This window comes from Chinchilla lanigera, unplaced genomic scaffold, assembly GCF_000276665.1.
Source record: "Chinchilla lanigera isolate Chin_1 unplaced genomic scaffold, ChiLan1.0 scaffold00117, whole genome shotgun sequence".
NCBI classification, from domain to species: Eukaryota; Metazoa; Chordata; class Mammalia; order Rodentia; family Chinchillidae; genus Chinchilla; species Chinchilla lanigera.
This window is the reverse complement of record NW_004955518.1, coordinates 3,818,573-3,845,086: the sequence shown is the minus strand read 5'-3', so window position 1 is coordinate 3,845,086 and position 26,514 is coordinate 3,818,573. Positions and strand designations below refer to the sequence as shown.

General features: G+C 38.8%; 1 protein-coding gene across 1 annotated transcript in view; it reads left to right on the top strand.

Moving 5' to 3' along the window:
- Window positions 1-26,514, top strand: part of Lcp1 (lymphocyte cytosolic protein 1 (L-plastin)) — a 48,260-nt gene that overhangs the window by 18,354 nt on the left and 3,392 nt on the right. Inside the window, exons 5-15 of the mRNA XM_005409099.2 lie at window positions 1,662-1,794; window positions 4,315-4,396; window positions 5,933-6,098; window positions 7,869-8,011; window positions 9,863-9,958; window positions 11,393-11,588; window positions 13,657-13,735; window positions 14,284-14,398; window positions 15,251-15,384; window positions 22,401-22,524; window positions 25,065-25,189. Of these exons, the coding sequence (XP_005409156.1) occupies window positions 1,662-1,794; window positions 4,315-4,396; window positions 5,933-6,098; window positions 7,869-8,011; window positions 9,863-9,958; window positions 11,393-11,588; window positions 13,657-13,735; window positions 14,284-14,398; window positions 15,251-15,384; window positions 22,401-22,524; window positions 25,065-25,189 (1,393 nt within the window). The remainder of the gene's footprint in view (window positions 1-1,661; window positions 1,795-4,314; window positions 4,397-5,932; window positions 6,099-7,868; window positions 8,012-9,862; window positions 9,959-11,392; window positions 11,589-13,656; window positions 13,736-14,283; window positions 14,399-15,250; window positions 15,385-22,400; window positions 22,525-25,064; window positions 25,190-26,514) is intronic.

Here is a 26,514-nt window from a genome sequence, read left to right as displayed (position 1 = left end):
ATCATAAACATTTTTAAAATACCTTAAAGGCTGCAGTAACCCTTCTGTAAATTGCATGGACAAAATTAGCTACTTCTCTTGTCTTCCACATAATGATTTTTTTAATGCCTATTGAGTAATCAAAAAACCATGTTTTCATTGATTTGCAAGAAAGTGGTACATTTATTCTGGAGGCTGCCATCCAACAGCCTCAATGGAAACTTTTAAATAGTCCAAACAGTATAGTTAGCCAACATTTCCCAAACTGGGTTCTTTAAAACATTAGTTAATCAGTTTGTGGTTAGATATTGCCTACATTTTATAGGTAAATGGATGCAACTAGAAACCATACTCATAAGTGAAATAAATCGGACCCTCATGTGTGAACATTGTATTATCTCCCTAGTGTAAGAACCTGAAAGAGTAAATAAAACCCAAAATGTACAATAGATAATATGAAAGGGAAAGAAACTGCTCAAAGGAAGGAACAACTGAGATGAGGGAAAGCAGAAAAAGAAAGAAGGGGAAAAAAAAATATATATATATATGTATGGATAGCTGGGATAACTGTACTGCTGATGTCTAATGGCTTATTGAAAGGAACAGTTAATGCTTAATTTTTTACATTTTTTTTTACCAATTTTGTATGCTTATATCTGTTAACCTGAACAACTAATTTGAAGACAACAATATGCAATATAACAACCATTGGTGAATTCCTCCCATCTTGTCTAGAGAAACTCTGTATCACTTCTAATGTTTCTTTTGTTTTTATTTGTTATTCTGTTTAGTGATTTGATTAATCTTGCATTCTTACATCTGGTAATCTGAGCAACATAGTTGAAGATAACAGTATGTAATATAACGGCTACTGTTAATTACTATCATTTTGTTCTGAAACCCTGTATCATTTTTATTGTTTTTGCTTTGTTTTGTCTTTGTTTACATTGATGGTAGTTTACTAGTGTTCTCTTTAAAATAAAAAAATATTGCCTATAGTTGCTAAGGCAAAGTTTACTCTTTTTGTTACACTGTGTTTCCTAAGTTTTTGTGCATCAGAATTTCTCTGAGGGACACTTGTTTTCAGCAACACACAATTTGGAAAATGCAGTACTAGGAAATAAGGCATAATTAGAAGTTCTACTAAAATTTTAAGAGAAACTCCTGGCAGCTTTACTGATAGGAAAGGGAAATTACATCACGAGTACTTAGTTTCACAGAATTTCATTATAGTTGTATAAAGAAGCTCACAAATATTATAAGGATTGCCCATGGGTATGCAAGATTTAAGTCAGCAGGGGTATAGGCAGACCCCCAAGTTTCATCCTGTAAGCATTAGGCCACATTTATATTTAAATTATAACTATATAAACATGTTTATTATTTCTACATATGAAAATATAAATGTATATTTGCTTCTAAGTATAGTATATATGCATTTTTATTGTTTTGTTCTAAATCTGCTTGGTATATTTTTTGACTTGTAAAGAACATAGATTTTGTGTCTTTTTTCCCCAAATGATCTGAGACGTTTAAATGTCAATAAACAGTGAGACAGTAAGGTAATGGGCTGGGTAACCTTGTAATGTGACTTCTGGGCTTGAGCATCTGAGGTCCTGGTGGATAATGTTTCTATCACATTTTCACCTTGCAAATAAGCCACTTTAATCATTTACTTGCAGAGGAAGAAAAGTATGCCTTTGTCAACTGGATAAACAAAGCCCTGGAAAATGATCCTGACTGTCAGCATGTCATCCCAATGAATCCAAACACCAACGATCTCTTTAATGCTGTTGGAGATGGCATTGTCCTTTGGTAAATAAAACTTCCTTCTTAGTTTCCAAAGAATTGCCCATTTTGTGCAATGTCAACAATTCACTGTATGTGTCCTAGGCCTACTTCCTTTGGTGCTCAGCTGTACTAGGAATGCTTTTGTGGGCTTTCATTTGGCTAGGGCCAAAGAGAAAACCAGTCTCAGCAGCAATTTGTAATGAAAAATATAAAACTGTCACTGCTTGGATGGACAGGGGAATATAGAGATGAGCAGACACATAAACATCCAGTAATACAGTCAGAAACAATTATTTTGTTTTTGTGGTAGTGGAGATTGAACCTAGGGTCTTCCTCTGAGTTATATATCCCTGATGTTTTTTAATTTTGAGTTAGTGTCTTGTTAAATTGCCCAGATTGGGCTCAACCTTGCAGTCGTCCCTCCTCTGCCTCTGGAGTGCTGGGGTTACAGGTGTGCGCCATTACACGAGACTAGAGGCGGCTATTTTTGGCATATGTGCTGCTCTGCTCCATCTGAGCACTCTCCCGTGGTAGCCCATAGCTTTGAGAACAGCAGCAGGGGGATTGAAGTAATCCAGGGCAAGCTAAGCTGAGGCAAAGGAGTTTTGAGTAGTACACAGAAATATACCAGGAAATAGGGAGGGCACGTGGCCAGGGGCAATGTACTCTCTTCACAGAAGGCCTCCAGACAGGGATGGTCATTTCAGGTTAGTGTCTTTAAAACTGCTTCTCTAGCTCTCGTGTCAGCAGCTTCTCCGCATTCACAGACCATTGCATCAGTGAGGTGATGATGGGAGGCACTTAGTATGCAGTGAGCACAGGGATTGAAGGGAAAAATGGGCAAACAAGATCTGAGTCTCTCTCATCTGCTTCAACCACAGCAATTCTGCTTTGGGTATTTTATCTATTAATCATGAGATTTTATTTTTAAGAGCTTCTGCTGCTAAACATGAAATAAAAATAAAACTCTAAGATCAAGTCCTGCTTTATTAGTCTGGCACCCAACATACACCGTGGTCTTTCCTCCACCTCCTTGGAGTTAGTTGTACTCCCCAGGCCCCAGCCTAAGGTACTGAGAGGACCTTGACATGAGTGAGGGCTCCAGCAAAAACAACTCCCGTCCCCATGTACTCTGCAGCTGGGGCTTTGCCTTTTCTTTTCTTTTTCTTTTTTTTTTTTTTTTTTTTTTTTGAGACAGGGTCTCATTATGCAGTTCAGGCTGCCCTTGAGCTCACTTTGTAACCCAGGCTGGTCTCAGACTCACAATGATCCTCCTGCCTCAGCCTCCCGAGTGCTGGCATTACAGGGGTGTGCTACCACACCCGGTTCTTTTCCTTTTTAAGAATGGCCTTCTCACCCTTTCCTTCTGTGCAAATCCATTCACCATGATATTTTCTGGCCTATCCCATCTTTGAGTGATCTCTTCCTCTATGGAATTCTTAGAGAACATACCATTTGAATACTGTGGGAATTACAGTCTCATAATGTTCTGCTTTGGACTGTTGCATAGCTTTTCACAGCCATATATTTAGTCTCTGTAATTGGGCTTGAAGCTTTTCAAGGAAAGAGATACAGTATATGTTTTTATCTCCCTCTCTCCTTCACCATCTCCAGAGCTTCACTAGTTTAGTACTGGTTTCATATTTCTCAAATGATGATTTTAGGAGATTATTTTGTTTTAGTTGTTGTACAGTGCCTTTTATTTAAATATACATATACATGTGTATGAACATATACAAGCAAAATTATGGAAATATACTTCAAAACGTCAATCACATACAAAATGGTAGTTTAATAACTGTTAAGAAAAACTGTTAATGCCTATTTCTCTTCTCATTAAATGGAAATAGTCACAGTCATAATCGTCACTTTTTATCTTGCTATTATTCCTTTTGGTTGTTTCTTTAAATAAGCTGGAGGTGACCTAAGGGAATTTATTTTTTAGGTCCTGTTTTACTAACCTGGGTAAAATCAGTTTTTCACAAATAATTGCTTGCTTTGGATATTTAATCAATGTATTAGATACTCGGTTGGAGGAACTGATAAAGCTCTGGTTGAATACTGACTAGAGAAGGATATGAAAAAGCAATTGGATGCTGAGTTAAAGGTATTGATGAGGTACTAAATCAAAATGTAGGCACTGTATAAGCTCAGCAGTGTATCTGTAATCTTTTATACAGTGAGTACAGTTCTCATGGCTAGGAAGTTAGAAGTATTCATGGGGGAATTTGCTTTGCTTATCTACCTAGAACTTCCTAACATGCTAAGGGAACCGGGGTACTTTTGCAGCTTTTTAGGTGAGCAAATGAAGTGGGATCCTATATTTTACCTCAGTGTATTACTATGGCTTTAGGAACATTATCTTTTCTCACAGATAGTTTGAATCTAGACATAGTCACGTGGATGATTTTATGTCTGAACACTGACTACATAGATTATGCTGCCAATATGTTCAATTATAGTATGGCTAGAATTTGAACTCAATGGTACTGGGCTTTGTTACTCAGAATCCTGTCTTCTTTCATTTAATTGTTTCTCCTTCAGTAAGATGATCAACCTGTCAGTGCCAGACACAATTGATGAGAGAACAATCAACAAAAAGAAACTCACCCCTTTCACCATTCAGGTATGTCTCGCCCCCTCCTCTTAATGTATGACTGGCTTGGAAGCAATAAACACCGTCACTGCTGAGCCACCTTTTTGCAGGAGTTCAGACATTCCTCAGACCCAGACTTTGGGCTGGTGACTTGTTATAGCTAGTGGGGATAGAAGGACACATTTCCATATGGTCTTTTACTAACACAGCAGGTAAGAAAGGAGGTGGGCGGGTGTTAGTAGTTGGGTGGTCACTTAGAAATAAAGTTCACATTGGCTAAAGTTTGGCCTCAAACTTTCCCTAGCAATTTATCTTTGAGTTGATGCCAAATACTTAACATTTAGCTGAAGAGATGAGCTTTTCCAAGAAGTGAGAGGGTGAAAACCGGGAAGTGCTCTGGCAGCCTTCACAGTGATGCTGGCCACAGCCACAAATGTGATAAATATGACTTGCTTTTATTCCTTCAATCTACTGATTAGCTGGAAGAATAACCAGCAGAAAGTAAGCTGTATATATGTCTTATGTTTCAATGTTCTAGCAATATTGTAATGTTCTTGCTCAGAAACCATCTCTTATTTCCTAAGTCATGAACAGTTCAGTATCTCCTGTTTCAGTTTGAGGGACCCTCTTTACTTTTTAAACAGAAGTAGTAACCTAATTGAGAACAGTGATTAAATAAATAGGGAAGCAGTGAATGTTATATATATTCATAATGTTGACCATAAGTAGAAGCAGCATTTTTCATTTACCATTTGAACACTAGGATAAAAATCCTCAATTCTGATGGCCTTTGTTTTATTTTCATCATAAAAAATTCAGTATGTCTCTGACACAGACATCTCCTCCTCATCCTTTATGGATCTAAGAATAGTACATAGACTCTAGGTTGAAAACTTTATTGGCTGTACTCCAACTGTGTGTGCTACATACATGCACTGTTGCTGGTCATAGGAACCTATAATCTCTCTGTGTGTGTGTGTGTGTGTGTGTGTGTGTGTGTGTGTATGTGTGTGTACTCAAGTTTCCTAGGTACAATGGATATTCAGTAAGTTGTCCTATTAAAAACTCCTCCATCTTTTCCAGGAATTTTTTTTTTATCTTTTTCATTCCCACAATACCCAATCTGCAAGTCAAAAAGCTATTCTGTTGCTTTTATGACCTCAATTTATATCAACAATTGTCTTATTAACAATAGCCAGTGACAGGGCATGACTTCCCTCAAAGGTGCCCCTTTCTTTCTGGCCAATGCAGAGGTGCAGTGTGTAGTCTTCTTCACAAAGCTAGATGAACAAAGAAATGACTCATTAATTTCCTGCTGGCCAAGAAGGGCCTTCCGCTCAGTGATGATATGATCGCATGGTCACTGCGCAAGCTCTGTGCCTCAGTTACTGGATTTTCTCCTCTTGGCACGGTATTTCCACTGCTCTCCCTCAGAGTTAAAGCTAGCGAGGACCATGCCTACGCCTGTGAACATTCCAAAACAAAGGCATTGCTCTTTCTAATTAGCAGTCATCATTTGGCATCTGCAAAGCGACAGACTCAAACTTACACACTTTCCTCCCTCAGGAAAATTTGAACTTGGCTCTGAACTCTGCCTCTGCCATCGGGTGCCATGTGGTTAACATAGGAGCTGAGGACCTGAAGGAGGGGAAGCCATATCTGGTCTTGGGACTTTTGTGGCAAGTCATCAAGATTGGGTTGTTTGCTGACATTGAGCTCAGCAGAAATGAAGGTAAGAGCAAAGTCTCAAAGCTGTGCGTGGCCTGGCTTCTTGTTAATGCCTGTGCTGGGGACTGGAGGAGGAGGAAGGTGTCAGGAAATCTCAAGTTTGGACAACCGCACAATTGTATTGAATCCGTGATATTAATGTAACAGATTCTATCCACAGAAACCAGACTGTAAAAAATGACAGAGCACTGTTTTGTTTCCATGTGTAAATAAGGAAGGGAAGAGGGGTTGAAGGGAGGGCAGGGGAATGGGAATTCAAAAAGAATCAAGTTATATCATGTACAGGTGCAAATTCCTTATAATGAATGTGATCATTATGTATACATAAAATGTACCACTAAACTTAATTAATTAAAAAATGACAGACCGAAAGCTTTTTAGGCCCACAGCCTAATAGTAATGCTTGGTTAGAGCGTACGGCTCGGTCTGTCTGGGACTTCACCCTTGAGAGCGTTCTTTTAGAATCACTTTGCCTTTTAGACACTTTCTAGCAAGTAAGACTGGTTCTAACTTGTATTTTGTGAGGCAGGTCACATTCATGTACTTCCATATAAGCCCCAGTTTGAGAGAGACTTGGTTTATTTCTCATAAAGACTACAGAGGGAGATATGGGTAGACAGTACCAAATTGCATTTATGTGGGATAAATAACACTAGAGAGATAATGTACATGCTGATGAGCGTAGTTAATTATATGTTGGTGATTTTCAAAAAAAGTAGCTATTTAGGTACTCGTACCAACAAGAGTAAAGGAGACAAAAGTTAACTCTATGACGTGAAGCGATATTAATTTGCTTGACTGCAGCAGTCATATCACTGTGTATATCAAGATAAGTACATAAAGGCAGTTTATATATTTTAAATATATACAGTAAATATAAAAAATTAGAAAATGACTAGAGAAAATTACACCTGGGGTTTTGAAAGTCTGAACTAAAGGTCAAGCCGGCAGCCTTTGTCTTCTCTCACCATCCTGTCCATATTTAAATAGGGGCATCACAGTTGCTTAAATAGAGGTAGCAGACCTTGGTAAGGCCCACAGAAACCACACTGTTACCTTTTACCAAAGTGAAATATATAAGCAAATCTTAACCTTCAGTTACACATATTTTTATTTATACGTTCAAATCACAATCATGAGGAAACCTGAGAATTCAGTTTAAAACCAACATATTAATCATAATATACAAGAGCAAATAGAGATCTTAAAGCCCAGGAAAAAGAATATTGATTTGTAAATTCAAATCAGCTAAATTTAAACCTTCTAACTGAGCAAAAAATATTTATCTGGGGAAAACAGAGGAGAGCTGCATACAGTGTTGAGTTGCTATAATTATAAGCAGGTAAGGATTTGAAACATAAAACACCTATAGGATGAGCCAAGAAAACACTATCATTGCAAAATTGATCTCTTAAGAGCAAAAGTGTTGTCAAGTCATAAAACGTGGTTTCACTGATCCAGCAGAGCATTCTGGGCTAGTATTCAAGGTTATTCTTTTGGTTGTGTCCTTGTGTCCTTGGGCATATTGCTGAGATTCACTGGTGTCTTGTCTTCTCCATCTAGAAAATGGGGATAGTAAGTGAGCTCACAATAGTCCAAGCTTCTTTTAGGAAATAATGCTGGAGTGTTTGTTCTGTTGAAAAGGTTATTAGCACATTTGCCCCAGAGAGCTACTGCTGCTGTCTTTTGCTTTCCAACAGAGCTATGAAAGTTAAGACAAATCCCCCCAAACATCCCTTGAATTTATTTTTGTTTCGTTTTTGTGCTTCCTCAGCTCTGATTGCTCTTTTGAGAGAAGGAGAGAGCCTGGAGGATTTGATGAAGCTCTCACCCGAAGAACTCCTGCTGAGGTGGGCTAATTACCACTTGGAAAATGCAGGCTGCAACAAAATCAGCAACTTCAGCACTGATATCAAGGTAGGAGGAAAGTGGTTTGAACATGACTGCCTGGCAGGAAAGGGGGATTTAGTGTTAGAGGAAGCACAGACACTGAGCTTTGTGTCTTGAGAAGCTCTAGGGTTAATGTGGTCTTGTTTGGGAGCTGCTCAGTGTCCTCAAGGGTTCAGCTGCTGCTCTAGTTCTGGGGCACACACACCATCCGCCCAGGGTCTTAGTGCAGCATCTGAGGGAGGAGTCTTGTTTGAGGTTTGATTATCAGGGTAAGACAGAGCAATGGAAAGAGATAAGACTCCTAGGGAGGGACACCTTGTAGTGATGGGGATCCCTTTTTTAAAAATTAAATGAGAACGACTGCCCTAATTACGCTAATGACAGCAACCACAGTGTCTACATATTAGACATTGATCTCATTGCGTTATACATGCATTGATTCATTGAATTCTCATGAGATGCTCTGAGGTAAGGCTTATTATTCTCCCGTCTTACAAAGAAACTGAGGTAGAGTTTCACAAGGGTCAGGCTGAAGGAAGCACACACTGTGGTTTTCAAGTTCAAGAAAGGCTCCATGCCAAAGGGAGAGGAGACAGCTCTTGCCTTGGTAACAGGTGGAGCAACATAGAAAGCTGAAGGAGCAGTTCAAGAGAGTTCAGAAGCAGTCTCCACAGGGACCCTCGGGAGATGCTGGGACGTAACACGAGGGAAGTATTTTATTACTCCTTCATAAGTTGATGGAAACCTTCTCCAGAGAGAGAAAGGCAGAGGAAAGATCATGTGACCAGCCAAGAATCCACCTGGCTGGACAAGGTGAACTCACTGGTGTCTAAAACTCAGGACCTCCAGGCACAGAAAGCTTCTAAGTGGAAAGTCCTCCCATTCCTTATGATCTAAGCTAAATCCATTTTTCTAGCTGTATAGTTTTCATTGCTTATCAACATTCTTCTAGCAGCACCAACCAAAATGGGTTTCACAGGCCTGGACCTCATCTGCCTCTGTGCCCAGCAGTTAAATTCTGCAGTTGCTGGAAAACTTTTCAACCCGAATTAGGATACATGAACTTAGCTGTCCATTTACCTGGGTTCCTATCACTAAAAGCCTGTGTTCTGTTTTGAGAAGTACAATATCTGTCTGAGACAGGACCTGGCGAGCTGGGAGTTTGTGCAGTGACTGCGCCTGTCCTCATGGAGCAGCGGGGGGATCTGCTATAATGTGTCTGAGCAGCCAGTACCTTAGAGTACCCTTTGATCACATAGAATGGAGACAATGTGGGGACCCAGTACCTATATCCAATGTGTTATAGCTAAGCTTAAATACTTTTCCGGGTTCTAGAGGAACATTAAGTATAACCGTTACTGTAATATTTCTCCATGTATGAAGACTGCTTGTTAAAGCTTCAGCCTTCAGTCTTTGAAATCTTTACTTTTCTTTTGCTGATTGTGCATTTAAATGTGTTTTTAAACTCTGCTTTAAACTTCTGCTTCCTTTTTCTGTCACTTTTTTTTAAAATTAAACCTTAGCTGACTGACTTCTACAGCAATATAAAGGTATATATATTTTCCTGTATACAATTAAATATGTAAGTTGCTTTTCTCACATAAGAAAAACACAATAATATCTGCTTCTTTGGGTTGCCTTTTATGTGTCTTGTATTTTCAATTGTTAAACTTCATTAAAAGGAGAAAACAAATAAAGTATGTAACTGGACAAGTAGAACATCCAAATTAGTGAATGCTTCTAGCTTTGTTAATTAAGTTACATTCCTAGATGACAATGGAATAAGAGATAAAATGTTTGCTTTTGGGAAATTATTGTCATGCTAAGCATGTAATTAGCCGTGCTGTTTTGCAATTGTCATTTCTTAATTTTTCACAGGACTCAAAAGCTTATTACCACCTGCTTGAGCAGGTGGCCCCGAAAGGAGATGAAGAAGGTATCCCTGCTGTGGTTATTGACATGTCAGGACTCAGGGTAAGGACACATCCGCTGGTGTGGTTAGAGAACATGACACTGCCATTGTGTTGGTTGTTCCGTTGTTCTGCATGACCCTACTCTGGAGTTCTGCTTGAATCCTGGTGAAACTATTAAAAAACTCTTAATAGTTATAATTGGGGAAAAGTGAATCTGGAAACACACAAATGCTAATTCAGTGCCATCTGCCACGCTAGGCACTTATCGATATGCCCATCATTTCAACACCAACTAGATCTGAGTATTAAAACTTCAGATTTTTAAAATTTTGGTTTTATTTTAATTTTAATTGACAATAACTAGACAAATGTAAGGAGTACACGGTAACATTCTGATACCTGTCTCCATTGGCTAATGGTCAAATCAAGAATATATTCTTCAGTTTTGCCACCATGTTTGACATTGATCTTGAGAATTCGTCTTGTCAGTTTTTGTGCTTCATTTATTTAACATCATTGAAATGAAATCCAAGGGTGTACTATTGAAGTTAGCTCCTTCCTAAGTGAGAAATAAAGTTAAATGAGAAGTAAGGGCCATCAAATGTGCAATGTATAGTATTATCTGGTAAAACATCAATTGAAGAAATCTAATTTAAAATTCTGTTTTCTGAACATTGTGGTTTTTTAGAGTTTATAAACATTAGGCCATATTTGACAAAATTTTAGTCTTATAAGAGCCTGTTTACTAATGACTAGAGATTCTCTAGAATCATTTGAATATGTGGAGTGGTTCTCAGTTTGAAGTCTGAAAAAGCCAAATTGATATTATATATTGATTTTATGTATTAGTGACAAGAAGTAGGTTAACTGACTGATACTTGTTTTGTCTTTGAAGTACACCAGTTCAGTGTAGGATAAGTGATTATATAATCAGATATTGACAGTTCTTACTGAAATTTGCACGTGGTTTTTATGAATTAGAAATAGTATAAATTATTAAATAAACTTTTTGGTAAACAAAACCTCATGAAGTCTGTGCAAGAAAATAATACAAAGGAAGCTTGATGGCTAAAAATAATTAAAATCAATATAAATGGAAAGAGTGCAGAATTTGCTGAATTTCTTTACCAACAGAGCAGCCAACCAACCATTCATCTCAGATGGTTCTGGATGGAGAGGAAAAGTCTCAGGCCTGGGGTTATAGCTCAGCGGCATAGTGCCTTGCTCGGCAAGCACAAGGTCCTAAATTTAATTCCTGGTACCAAAAAAAAAAAAAAAAAAAAAAGAAGTCTCAATTACCCGACTTCTGAGATACCTCTTACGTGACCTTTCAGTCTGGGTGCAGGGTACATAAGCAATGGCATGCTGTGATCAAGTGTCTACCTGAGATAAACCCACAGGTGTCAGTGAGATCTCCATTTCCTTTTCACATGACTCACCTCTGTGTTGTGCTTGGAACTGTGGCCCAGCCTTGACACATTCTTTTTCACTGCAGGAGAAAGACGACATCCAGAGGGCAGAATGCATGTTGCAGCAGGCAGAGAGGCTGGGCTGCCGGCAGTTTGTCACAGCCACAGATGTGGTCCGGGGGAACCCCAAACTGAACTTGGCTTTCATCGCCAACCTCTTTAACAAGTACCCTGCCCTGCACAAACCAGAGAACCAGGACATCGACTGGGGGGCTCTCGAAGGTAACCGTAAACCAGTTGCTTAAAATGTTTGGAAAAGCACACACAGCTCTAATTCAATGACCATTCAAACTCTCCTCCTGAGCAAATGTAAACCCTCATATGTGTAAGCAGCCCATCAACTGTATGATATACAACAAAGAGAATAAATAAATTAGTCAAGTCCATTATAGCCAAGCAAGAATAATAAAATATGATTATACCACATACATAGGCTTTATCCATTGTTAAAATTTAAGTCTTCTAGAGAAGACAGTGCATTTAATTATTGGTTAAATAAATCCTGAGCTCTAAAACCCTAGCTTATGTACTTAATAAACTCTGTTAATTTCTAGAGGAAAAAAATGAACACCACTCACTACCTAAGGTGGTATTTAATTTATACTAGAATATACTTACTGAGGTTTTCGTTTTTGTCTTGTTTCTTTGATTAGATTCTTAGAGACATACAAAAAATATTTTGAGGCAGAATCCTGACAGTTATATCTTAGGTTAACATCCTGAGATCGGACAAAGCCCATATAGCTGTAGTCAGTTTCTAGTCAGTTTCTTTCAACAAAAGTGCCAGAAATGTTTCCTCAGCTTTTTTTTAATGTACAAATTAAAACAAAAAAATAGTCAAAATTAATATTGAATGAACACCACAAAAGCAAGGAAATCTAGGTTTAAATATTGATTGATTCTTTTCCAAAATATATTACTCTAGTTGGAAATGCAATATCAACCTCTGTGCAACACTGCTGCATTTACATCATTGACAAGCAATGGTCAGGGCTCTATTCACTTTGTTGATCTCAAATGTGTATATCAGTCTGGGTGCAGGGTACATAAGCAATGGCATGCTGTGATCAAGTGTCTACCTGAGATAAACCCACAGGTGTCAGTGAGATCTCCATTTCCTTTTCACATGACTCACCTCTGTGTTGTGCTTGGAACACATCACCATTCCAGCTGCCCTTTAGGACACTGAAGTTTGGTCCTTAGCTGTCCTCTGCCCCCCACTGTTTTTCTATCCTACCTCCCATTGCATCTGCTGCCTTTTAGAAATTCTCCATTTTCTTTAATAACATCTGGTTTTCTTTAGTCATCAAACCTGAAGACCTTGGGTTCCACTCTGTCTTTCTCTCCTTAATCCTTTAATTTATTAAATCCACAAATATTGACACTTCTTCATTTAGAATGTCTTCTAGATTGTTATTTTCCCTTTTCTCTGTTCTTTTGAACTCATATTACCTTCTACACCAATTATTTTAACAGGTATTAGGAACCTATTCCTTCATTTGTCAAACACTTGAGTGTCCTCCCATGCTAGTTCCAAACACTGTGCTCTCTGCATGTTTAATTTAAACACCTATCCCCTTTCAGTAATTCTGCACTGCTGCCGGCACATCCCAATATAGTTTTCATTATACATCTGCCTTGCTCAAGAACTTACTGTAGTAACAAAAAGAACCCATGATGATGAACATTGTCCAATAGGTCACCGCAAATCTGCTGCCCGCATTCAAAGATCCTCAATTCTGTTTCCAGCGTCTGGACAGCCTTATCTTTGTACACTGTTGTATAGTTCCCCACCTAATCATTCCTGGCATTCTTAGTGAGACTTGCCTGTGCTTCCTTTGCATTTATACTTACTCCCAATCTCCTACTTTTTCCTCATTAATATCCAACTTCAATTAGCCCTGAAAATCAAGCTTAAATTCCACCTCCAAATTTAGCCCATTACTATTCTTTCCTTTGTCTCTACTTGGATAGCAAATATGTCTTCCTCCTATTGTCTCTTTCTCTAGATTCTCTGGTCTCTATTTGGTGCTCAAGAGTTATTTTTCCAGCAAGAATACCAGTCTTTGAGGCCAACTCTACCCAGTTAGTCTATAAAGGATCTTTCGTGTACTAATAAAAGCTATGGAAATACTTGTTGAATTGAAATAGCAACCCTCATCCACATCCAATATTTTATTATTTTCATTTTACTTTCAGTTTTTATTGAAGCCTTTTGTGTTAAAAATTAGGTAGTATAAATGGCCTATCTTGTAGGAGTGCAAAAGATAACCAGTCTTCATTCATCTAGGTGAAACAAGAGAAGAGCGGACGTTCCGGAACTGGATGAACTCACTGGGCGTAAACCCTCGAGTGAATCATTTGTACAGGTAAGAACAGTCAGAAATTCACTCCTGCTGTGAGATACAGAGTCCTCGAAGATCGTAGAATTTCCAACACTGTTGTGGTATCCACCTATCCTCAAAACGTGTGTCCCTTGATGAGGGCGAAAGGTGTTGGACGTTCCCTTGGGAAACTCCCCTCACTGTGTTTAATTCACAAGTAAGACCTCAGCAAAATGACAGATTTAATGTATGCACTAAGCCTATAGTCCTCTTACAAACAGGCAAGAAAAAAATTAGTTTTGAATTGGCAGTTAAGTGTCCCCTGTGCTATTTGTGAAAGCCATGCCTCTTTTCCCGAAGTCAACTCATTACACCCAGGGAAAGTAAGTTCCCCAATTTCTCTACATCATAATTTCTTCTTCTCTAAAGATGAAGTGACGCTTTTTTTTTTTTTTAAGATGAAGTGACTCTTATCAATTCTGCGAGGTTATTATTATTGTTGTCAGAGCTAATATATAAGGAAGTACCTGGCCCGCTGTAGGCCCTGAATAAAATATTGGATATCTGAACGTTCTTTTGTTTGTTTTGTTTAGTGACTTATCAGATGCCCTGGTCATCTTCCAGCTCTATGAAAAGATTAAAGTCCCAGTTGACTGGAACAGGGTAAACAAACCGCCATACCCCAAGCTTGGGGGCAATATGAAGAAGGTAAGCAAGGACTATTCTGATATTCTAAGAGGCAGATGAAGACCGGAAAGAGGTTGTGTGAATACTTTATCAGGCAGTCAAGTTCAGATAAGCAGTGTTTATCCACCGGTCAAGAACCTAAATAGTTTATTAAAGTGAGTCCATTATTTCTTATTTATAATTCCATATTGGATGTCTTTAAACATTATCGTGTAAAAATTCTCATTAAGATAATTAGAGCAAGCAGAGCCACAGGGTTTCTCCCTCCCAGCAGGATCCTCATTCTAATTTTCTAAAGAATTGGAGCTTTGTAGTGACAGCTTTGTACTGACAGGTACAGATCGTTGGTGTATTGTCAACACAGTGGGAACATTGTTTGGCAACAGGGTTGGCACAGCCATTTCCCACCATTTCTCATCCGTGTGACCCTTAATGATCCATGAGTAGCCACAGGAATATCTGACCTACATGTTCATCCACTATGTGTATGTAAGATGGAGAATCCAGATTTTCCATGTCCATCTCCATGAATTCAGCTCTTTCAGAAATATTACAGACAGGTACCTGAGGATCATTGTCTACTTATGCAATGTATATAGCTACGAAAATATTCATAATAGTGAATTCATTCTAGTTTTGCACTTAAGAGTACACTATGAATATTTCGGATAGAAGTAAGGGGTTCTATTTGAGGAAACATGGGAAATCCTCCTTTAAATAATTGAGAATCCCAGGATTGCAGAACCAATTGAGACTTGAGATCATTCAATCAGACCTTAATTTTTTCAGTTTTATCTTTATTTTTTGTTAATTTGTTTGGTGTTTTTCATTGTCAAAGTGATGACGTTAAATTGTTTTCTTTCTCTTCAATAGCTTGAGAATTGTAATTATGCAGTGGAATTGGGGAAGAATCAAGCTAAGTTTTCCCTAGTAGGCATTGGTGGGCAAGATCTCAATGAAGGAAACCGCACTCTGACGTTGGCCTTGATCTGGCAGCTAATGAGAAGGTAGTGCATTCATGAGAATGACTTTTATTGGCTGGCTTATTTGCCTAGAAATATACTGTTAAGTTTTTAGGAATGTGATTAAATTAAACCACCATACCCAAAATTTTGTTTTAAGCTAAACTTACTAAGAAAGACATCCTTTTTGTTTTCCTATTTTTTTTTTTTTTGTCCTTCAAATTTTATTATTTTTACTTCTGGTATTTTACAAGTGTGTCATGAGGTTCATACACATTTTGGGTTATTGTTTCATTTTAATGAATCACACCATCATTATAGAGTGATATTCTTTATGGCTGATGATATTCTTTTCACTGAAATTTATTTTTTCTTATATTAATATATTTACCACTGTTTGGTTTTGATTGATGATTAACATGCCATATCTTTTTCTACCCTTTTACTTTTGTTTTTTGTTTTTGTTTTTCTTCTGGTACCAGGAATCAAACTCATGACCTTGCGCTTGCCAGGCAGGTGCTTTGCTGCTGAGCTAAATCCCCAACACCCCCTTTTACTTTTAACTGATGGTGTAAGTAGCGTTACCTTTAAAAGGGCTTGAAGAACGATGGGAAATGATGTGTATTTTCCTCCATAATTCACCATTTCTGTGTTCCTCCTGTATAGATTAAGATTTACATCTGGCATCACCTTTCTTCTACTTGAAATATTTCATATAGCACAACTCTGTTGATGAATTCTTTCAGCTTCTATATGTCAGATTCTTTCATTTTTATTTTGTACAGAATTCTAGGCTGGTAGTTTTTTTTTTGTTTTTTTTTTCAGTACTTTGGAGAAGGTTTTCATTCAAAATCTATTGTCACTCTTCCAATGAAATCTATTGTTTCCAAGAAAATCTATTATCACTCTTTTTTGCGCCTTGTGCAGTATGTCTTCTTTCTCTGGCTGCTTTTCAGATTTCTCTTTATCACTGGCTTTAAGCAGTTTGATTATGCTTCAGATTTGTTGAATTTATTAGATTTGGGGGTTTAAAGTTTCTGTCAAATGTGAGAAATCTCTGGCATTTATTTCTTCAAAGGTATCTTCTGTACCTACCCAATCCTGTTTTTGAGATACCAAGTTCACATATAGGTCATTTGAACCTGTCCCTGAAGTTACTTATGTGTTATTTATTTATTCCATGTTTCCTCTATGTTTCATTTTTCTCTCAACATTTCATTTTGTGTGTGTATTGCTGTCTTTACTTCACTAATATCTCTCCCTCCCACATGTTTTATGTTCTATTAACCCCATCCAGTGTATATATTTTATCTGTATAATTCCATGTCTATAAATTTTGAGTCTTTTCCATTTGTCCTCTTTCCTCCATCTTCTTGAACATGTAGAATATAATTGTAATAACTGTTATTTCTTGTTCTATGTCTACTAAACTTTTATCCTCAATATGGCATATTTTCTGATTTCTTTTTACATTCCAGACACTGTAAACTTTTCCTTGCTGTGTAATGGATATTTGTATATTTCTTTCAGTATTCTTGAAGTTTGTCTGTGCCAGAGTTAGGTTACTTATATCTATTTTCATCCTTTGAGTTTAATTAATCTAGAGCTCATTTTGTTTCTTATTATTGAAATAATGTCTTCTGAGTACTTTCCATGATGTTCCATGCATTATGAAATCTTTCCACTCCAAATGGTGGGAACCAAATATTTCTAGCCCAGTGTGAACTCTGAGGATTGTTCTCCCTGCTTATTTCTGATGTGTTATCTCATTGCCTCTAGTAGTTTATTCACATGCACACATGAAACAGTAATCAGCTAAAGATTTGAAGAAAACTACTGATGATCTCTGGGGATTTTTATTTATTTATTTATTATTTTTATTTTTTGGTATCAGGAATCGAAATCAGGACCTCACACTTGCCAGGCAGGCTCTGTGCCGCTGAGCTATACCCCTGGCCTGGGATTTCTTTCTAAATGACTCTCTTGTCTCCATGCAGTTCTTTCCCCTCCTTTCCTGTTCCATGAAGTTTACATAACTTGACTTCCTAGCATTCTCAACCCGGTTACCTCCAGTCAGGGAGTGGTTTTGCCCTGTTTGGGTTTCTCCTCCTTGCGCTGCAGCCTGGAAAGTCTCTGTGTGCTAGTTCAATCTTAGAGCTCATCGTCCTTACTTTCCTTTCTTTAGGAACCTCTGTGCTGTACTTCCTGTTGTCCAGTGTCCAAACAACTTTATTTTGTATGCTTTTCATTGTGTATTAGGGGTTTAAGTCCTCTTAGTCCATCATGCCCAAAAGTACAAGTCTTTTTTTTTTTTTTTTTTTTGGTTTTTCTCCAGTACCGGGAACTGAACTCAAGACCTTGCCCTTGCCAGGCAGGCGCTTTTGCCGCTGAGCTAAATCCCCAGCCCCAAGTACAAGTCTTTTTAATGTTCTCTATTTAAAGATATCTCTATTAAAGAACTTCCATAGATATAACTGTAACAGGGGACTTTAAATACCTTTTGTAGCTAAATGTAAACTCAACTAATGTGAGGACTATTGGTGATATTAGTTATTAAATAATAAAATACAGTAAGATATGCAAATAGATAACAGATTATAAGAAAAATACACAATTTTGGTATGAAATCATGAGCCTAGGAAGGATTTTGAACAACCCTCTAAGTATAAAACAGTTTACTTTTAAATGCTTTACTCCTTCCCTCTACACCAATTTATCTGAATAGGTAGAAGTCTAACATTGTTCAGTTAAAGCCTGTGTTAGTGTGACCATAGTTTTCTACCTGGAAGAAAGACACCAAACTACATGTCACATTACATTCTGTCTATCAAGGTCATAGTAAAGGCAACGTTTATAGTCCCTAAGACACTTGAGCTTTAGCCCCACTATCTGCAGATCCCAATTTTCATGATTCGTTCTTGATGGATTTATGCCAGTGTTTCCAGATGGTGTAGGATAACCAGCAGTGATTACAATAGATTATAGTACCTGACTCATAAACAAATATAGAGCTCTTCCATCCATCTTAAAACTGAGGTCTCCTTAATGATGGAAAGCAGACCTGTGAAGTCCCCCAGAACAGAAAGCTCCAGAGCTAATGAACTCTATCTTCTGTTTACTACATATATTTAGGGCACCACTGAAAGATCCTAAGAATCATTCCTGTATTTCCAGAAACTATCTTCAATTTTCTTTTATGTTTCTTTAATTCTTAGTAGGTTGCCTTTTGGTACTAATTCCTTTAAAACTCAAAGTAAATGCCCTTTTTGAATTTTTTTTTTGAGGCAGGGTCTCACTATGTGGTACAGGCAGCCTTGAACATGCTTGCAAAGCCCAGGCTGGCTTCAAACTCGTGGTGATCCTCCTGTCTCAGCTTCCCCAGGTGCTGGGATTGGCAAGTGCCCATTGGAAAGTGAATGTCCTTTTAGTCAAAACACTTAAATTCACTCATGGATTATACTACAAAACAGTCTTTAAGATATTATATTTTAATGATAAAAAATTCAGACCCACTCTATTCTGTTTTAAATTCCATAAAAGAATCTTAAAAAATCACCTTGTAAAAAAAAAAAAAGAGAAAAACTAAATAAAAATCACCTTGTAACTTGATCTTTGTTTTGGATGTTTTAGAAATGTGACCCAAAGCACTACTTAAGGGCTGGTATATATATGGTAAGGTCTAGTCTGATGTTCCAACCTTTACCTGATTGATCCTATGTTTTATGAATGTTTATTACATAAGCATTGTACATGGGAGAGAAATGCATTACTGTTGAAGGAGAAGAAATGAGTGGTAATTATGTAAATAGCTCCAGAAGGGACTTTTTCATTTCTTTCTATTTTCTTTTCTCTGCATGCCAAATATTAACAGACCTATTAAATTTACATCAGTTCTAGCTGGAATTTGTTTCACTGGACTGCACCAATGTTCTAATTTGATCATTTATCTGGACAATAAATGGCATATCAGCCTCCCCTCGAGAACAAAGGGGAGATGTATGCTTAAGCCTTCCTTTTTCCTTCAGCTCATGGAAATTGTTCTCAGATTGGACAGCTGGTGAATAGTCTGTGTGTATAAATGTGGAGACAAAAGCCTGAAACAAGGAGGCTGTCAGCAGATGGCAATAATTGTTAAGAGTCAAGCAAATGAGCAGAGTCTGAAGCAGGCAAGCAAGTTTATTCCCTGCAATCACATGGGCTACGGATGGTGAAACCCTTGGCAAACAAAACACTGAGGCTTGTCCCTCTGTGCCGAATGTTAAATAAATAGAACAAGTGTGAGAAGGCAGGAAAGCGAGCAGGTAGTAATCCCACCCTCCCGGACCTTCACGTCCACATCGTGTCCATCCTCTTTTGTCAGATGACGGATGGGCTAGGCTGGGGCACATCATGCTGTTTCATTTTGACAAAGGGCTTCTCAGCGCAGCACATTTTGCAAGCACCAGTTATACTGAGATCTAGAGGGCAGGCTTCCACCTGAAAGAGCACAGTTGCCCCAAAACATGTTTGACAATAAAGGTTAATTGACTTACAAGGAAAAATCTTGGTAGACAGAGTCCAAATTAGTTTCGCTTACAAAATTTAGCAATTAGTTGCATTACAAATCCACCTATGGATGAATAGCTGCTTATTGGAGACTGTAGAATTGAGACTCTAGCCTGTTTTACTCTTTCTTCCCTTTAGTTTTTGTTATTAAACTTACAAGTGAGTGTGTACTTCCATTTTAAACTTCTTTCTCACCTGAGGTGGCAGCAAGACTGTTTTGTGTGCACCAAAATTCTGTGATACATGAGTGACTGTTCTTAAAACCCAGAAGGCACAGTAAGCTGCCTCAAGAATATTCAGCACTTCAGTCAGGATCTCTGTTTCTAGGTGGCTTTTTATTTTTGCAGACACATTTTGTATAAAGGTGAGAGTCCTCTCTGTACCATTTAGTTTCCAAATTCAGGAGATGGGTAGAAGACGCTTCAGTTTCAGCAGAGTAGAGCTGGAACTCCTGATGAAGAAAAAACTGTGAGAAGATTCCATTTAGCTTCTTCCGTTAGGTTATACATAGAGAAAATCTAATGAAGTAAGCACTGACCTGCCATTTCTTCCTGAGCAGTTCATTGGGCTGAAATTCTTAAATGTTATGCTAAATGCTAATAATGTAACCAGAGGCCAGTTATGCCATAAAACATAATCTTTGTGAACAAACCAAAGGCAGATCTTTTTCAAACTAGGATTTTTTTTTAAAAAATCTACCTGGGATATTTATCTTGTATGCTTATTATTCCTTAGCATTTTGGTTCCATCCTTCAGCCCAAACTAAGCATTTTTCTCTCTTCATTGTTCTCTTATTTTCCCTGAGAAAAAGTCACTCTATTTGTTTGACCCACCACTGTACCCTCGAAATGCCCAGCATTTACTATTTGATGCTCTGCTAACCCCCCGAAAACACAATGATGAGCAGGGTTCCTGGATCTTATCCAAGGGGTCACAGTGGACATCATCTCCATCAGAAATTCTGGAAAAGGGTTTTAAAGTAAGTTAATGATACTAATTAATCTACTGCCTGAGCTGAGAGTTACTCCGAAGATTAGAAATTCACTAGAGGCAAAGGACATCCCAGGAAGCAAGCGTAGTCAGTCCTGGAAGCAGGAGGCAGGCAGATGTATGGTGGTGGTGAGGAGCTCCTGTGGTTCTGTGTGGCTGAAACATGAGAGAGCAAGAGAGAAAGAGATTGGATGAAGAAGAGGGAGGAAAGAAGAAAATTCGAGATGCGTTGAAAAAGGACAGCAGACCCAAATTGTGAAGGGTTTATAAGCTTCACAGAGGAATTTGACGTGTGTCCTTTGGGCTGTGGAGAGTCACTTCGAATGACATGGCCAGAACTATACTGTGGAAAGGAAATTCTGTAAGGAGGAAAAGTAGAATGAAGAGAAACCATTTGATTTGGGAGAGACTTGGGGGGGATCATTGAGCAGATATAAGTACTGGTTATTTTGGTTGTGGTTTTGGTTTTTTGAGGCAGGGTCTCACTATGTAGTCCAGGCTGACCTCAAACTCGAGGTGATCCTCCTAACTCAACCTCCCAAGTGCTGGGATTACAGCCATGCACCTCCATGCCAAGCCCAGTACTGGGTTAGTAAATGTGATTTTTTTCATGAAAAAAAATTGCAGAGGCCATCTTGCTCTCCACGTACAACCCTGGAAAGCTGTTTTAACACAGAAAAAGTGAGACACTGCTCTTATTTCAAGTATTAAACTTGACATCCGTGTGGAGAATCACAGGAGAATTGGGCTTTGTGTAGAGGCGGTAACTGGAGGAAGGTAGCCACTGGATCATGTAAGCAAACTCCTGGGGCATCACGTGGAGGAGACTTTATTTCAGCAGGCCCTTGCCGAGGGGACATTCAGTCATGGCCTCCTAACTCTCAGTTTGAGAATAGTACACTGCGACTGCAGCCCTTGGAGGTCTTTCATGAGCAATTGACGGTTCTCATCAACCTGAACCGGGAGGTCAACAAACACCTGTTGCTAGCTCCTGCCTCTCTTCCTTTCTGGAAGGCAGTAGCTGGAGGGAATGGTGACTCTTCTCCGCTCCGTGTAATTATAAGGGCTTGAGGCATCTTCTTAATAAATGTTCTCTTAAGAAATCTCCGACACTAATATTAGTATGTATCTAAGGTACATCTTACTGGTAGGCTAATGTGCCTCCTAACATTTTTATTTATATAAGAAATTCCTTTATATTTTCCCTTTATCATGTCATTTCTGGGGCTTTTCAAACATTGAGTCGTTTCTTGATTTTTATGGTTCCTTTAGGAACAGTATCACTGGTTGGGGTCCTTTGCTTTATTTTCCATCTCTCACATTTTTTTAACTTCTTCTTGCTCTTCCTGCCCAGTGCTTAAAGAAAGGTATTTGCTTTGCTTTTCATTACAACAACCATATGTTTCCATTTTAAATTACTATAAAAGGATCTGATGTTATTATGTGTCCTTTTAAGAAAAGAAATTTCTACCCTCTTAAATAGTTTTGCAACTTAATCTCCAGAAATCATTCTTGATTTGGTTCAGGTACACACTGAATATCCTCGAAGATATTGGTGGTGGGCAGAAGGTCAATGATGATATTATCGTCAACTGGGTGAATGAAACACTGAAGGAAGCAGAGAAAGGTTCATCCATCTCTAGTTTCAAGGTAAAATTTCTGGTCTTCTGTTAGAGGCCATTTGAGCTCTATACTTATCTTTATTGTTTTCATAACCTATTAAGTGACCTTCAGTGTTAGAGCTGAGGCCCTCTCCCATTTTGATTTTTCTGAAATGACCCATTAGTATTTTAATGCTCATTGGCCATTTCACTGACAATCTTCTTGTCACTCTCTCCCATAACACTTAATTTAAAAAACACATCATTTTAAACACATCATTGTAGACCTTGTTCTTTCAAAGTAACATGAGATATTTCTTCAATATGTGCACACTTCCATGGGTCAGGTTTTTAACATTCTAATAGTGAAATGTAAAATGATAAAAGATCTCCCATGTGATGTATCCAAAACCTACTTTTATTAATAGGAGCATTATATTTTATTAAATTTCTTAACTCATTCATTAGCTGGATTCTTCCTTAAGGGACGTACTAGATCCATATGATAATGGTGTCTATGCATCTTAACTACATTTCTCTAGGGTAAAAGTCAGGATGCAGGGAGAGACTCCTTCAGAGTTGTCCTGACAGGGTGAATGAGGCAGTACATCATGATATCAATTCTCTGATAAAAGTTAAAAGAAAATGAAAATCTTTTCCTATCAGGAGGAGTGGAGGGGGATCTGGGTAGGGCTGTCCCAGGTGCATCCACCAGCTACCAGCTACCAGCTAGTCGCAGATAATGGCCACCCCTGCTCTACCTCAAGCTTACTGCTCAGTCTGAATTGCTATACAGAGGTGGGGGTGGAGACTGGTGGCTGAAGTTAGCAGATCCTTCCAGAAAGAAAAGTCAAAAGGAGCTCCAAATGCTAATGTACTCTGAGTTCCAGGGGCTTTGTTCAGAAGTTCCTCTTCACAGACATTGTGAGGTGGGCTGTCACTGTTTTCCTTTTGGGGACAATCCTAGTCTCTCTTTATCTATCTCTGCTACCAGGTACAGCCGCTTCTCTGCCTCTCAGCACCTCCACAAAACTGTGGGCCAGGAGCAGGAAGGAAGATTTCAGTTTCCCAATTTTGTTTTTCCTTGTTTTTCCTCAAAAGGTTCTATGGAGACAGACACCAAGGTTAATGATGGAAATTGGATTGTGGTTCTGTCTTGTTTTATTTTTGTGGTGGTTCTGTTATTATCCAAGCAGAAATAAAATGGACCCATGATAGTTATTAAAAACTATTATTGTACCTATACAGAAAGGCTGATATTAGAAAACTAGCACCTGGTGAGGCTCCAGGGTCTTGTTTCTTGCTTAGAATTTATGCAGATTCAGACCCTTAATGCATGATTGCTCCTAACCGTGCCTTGTTGGGGATACACAGTTGTATTCACAGGTCTCCCAGACTATGGTCTTCTCCTGGAGCAGGAGACAAAAGAACACATGGTGCAGAGGTTTGTCATTCACATCCAAGGTTCATTTGCAGTCTAGGCAGGAGCGTCAAATGCAAAAGAGACCAGGACTTTAAGCCAGAATTTTAAGTTCAAGTCCCAGCTCTACCACTTCCCAGTGAGGCGCTCAACCTCAGACACTCCTACTCAATAAATTAGCATTAAATGTGGAGACTGGAGGTGAGAGAGCATGCACTTAGCATGTGTGAGAGGCCCTGAGTCCATCCCCAGCACCAATATATAAAATTTTGTGTCCATGAAAAAAAATAAACTTGAAAAATCAAGTTAGAGCTCCACCCCCTGAAAGATTAGCTAGATGTTTATATCTAAGTCTGCAGTGACAGTCAAGTGAGATAACCTGTGAGAACACTGGAAAACTGTGAGGCCCCAGCAAATAGTAGTTACTGTTGGTATTTTTAATCACATCATTGTCGTTGCTATTTCTGTGGCAATGGCTGTTTGGTTTCCCTGAAGTCTCCAGGGAAAGAGCATCTTTTGGTTCTCCTGCCCCTGCACCCTCACCATTATCCCTGCCATTCACACTGCTCCCCATGTGAAGCAGGATCTTCTGACATCATTAGTCTCTCCTTTCTGATGTTATTTTATGTGTGTGGGTTTTTTTCTTTGCAGAACCGGAGACTGAATGCAGGGCTTTTGCATTGAGCTGTATCCCCAATGCCCCCCACACACAACACCTTTTATGAGATAGAGTCTCACTAACTTGCCCACATTGGACTCAAACTTGTAACCTTCCTGCCTCAGACTCCTAGAGTGCTGGGGTTGCCAGAATCACTACCATGCATAGCTTGATGATTTCCTTTTTAAATCATTCCTTCATTTACTCTACTATTGTATAAACCTTAGGTAAAAGACATGTTTCAAGCTTTGTGTTTTTCTGTAGTTGTTCTAACTTCCTTTCATTCATCATCTGGAAATGCCTCCTGCTATTGGGAGGACTGTTTTCTCTGAAGTTACTGATAGTCCTAGAGAACTCACTACAGTGAGTTTGAAACACCATGTAGAATGTTGTGGCAGATAAGGCTGTGTACATTTCATCTTTAAGAAGGGAAAACCGCCCTCTTCCCTCAAGCTGAATAGAAATAACCCTGGGATGAGTTGACAAAAGCCCTCCCCTTTGCTCTCCATAGGACCCGAGGATTAGTACAAGTTTTCCTGTTCTGGATCTCATTGATGCCATCCAGCCAGGTTCCATTAACTATGACCTTCTGAAGACAGAAAACCTGAATGATGAAGAGAAACTCAACAATGCAAAGTAAGTAAATAAACCTGAGATCAAGTGGGAAGACCCAGCTGGCAACGGGGTGTTGCAAAGCCTAGTGCTCGTGGTGTTGGGTGCTCTCTTTCCACCATTCATGTTTTTCTTCTCATCAGCATCATCTTATGTATGGTACAAGAGCAGTTTAAAGTTCTTTATGTTAGAATGAGAGCAAGCAAAACCCAAGAATATTTTCCTGTAATTCATAAGCAAGTGTATAGTTTCATAAAAGCAATTTCCTAACCCTAATCGACAGGCTGTTTCCAAATGGAGTTCATGCATTGCCAGGTCCAAATACAAGCACATCATTCATGAATATCTGTGGATAAACAAGGCAAGGCTTAAGTTCAACACCAGAATCTTCACTGACTAGGGAACAGCTGCTACACATTTTACCACTTTAGGTCACTTGCCAAATGATTCCTCTACAACAAGGGTCAGCAGACTGTAGCTCTGAGCCAGATCTGGCCTGTAGCCTGCATTTATAAATACAGTTTTATTGGAACACAGCCTATGTGTTCCAATATGTGTTTACATATTATCTATATTATATATTATCGATATTACATATAGATAATATGTAATATTACATGTTATCTATAACTAACTACTTCTCTGAATTAAGTAGTTGCAATAAAGCCTGAAAAATTATTTACAGTCTGGTCTTTTACAGAAGTTTACCGGCTTCTTCCCTAGAGAGACACCTTCCTCAGAGCAGGTCATTTAGCTTCCCATGGCTGCCTTAACACAGTACCACATCAACTGAGTGGTTAAAACAAAAGTTAGCTCTTCCACTGTTGTGGAAGCCAGAAGTCTGGAACTGAAGGTGTCAGCAGGGCTGCTTCCTCCTGGGGGCTCTGAGGGAGGACCTGTCCCATGCTGCTGTCCTAGCTGCAGTATGGCCAGCAATCCTTGGCATTCACTGGCTTGTAGGCGCGTCATTCTAGTCTGCTTCTATCTTCACTGCATGCCTCTGACTTCACGTGCCTCTCTCCTCACTTTGTGTCTCGCCTCTTCTTATGACTGGTAAGTCATGTTGGATTAGGGCCCAACTGTACTCCAGCATGAGCTCATCCTAACTAGTTACATCTGCAATTTCCCTGTTTCCAAATAAAGTCACAACCAGGGTACTTGAGTTTAGGAATTCAACATAACTTTTTTGGGAAAGGGACACAACTGAACCCATACAAAGGTCTAGAATTCACAAGTGTTTGGTGCCTGGCACCCTGCCTTACAATCCTAATGGTACCCTTCTTTCTGTGCCTGATTTTGAAAAGTGTGGTGTGGGGCTGGGGATTTAGCTCAGCGGCAAAAGCGCCTGC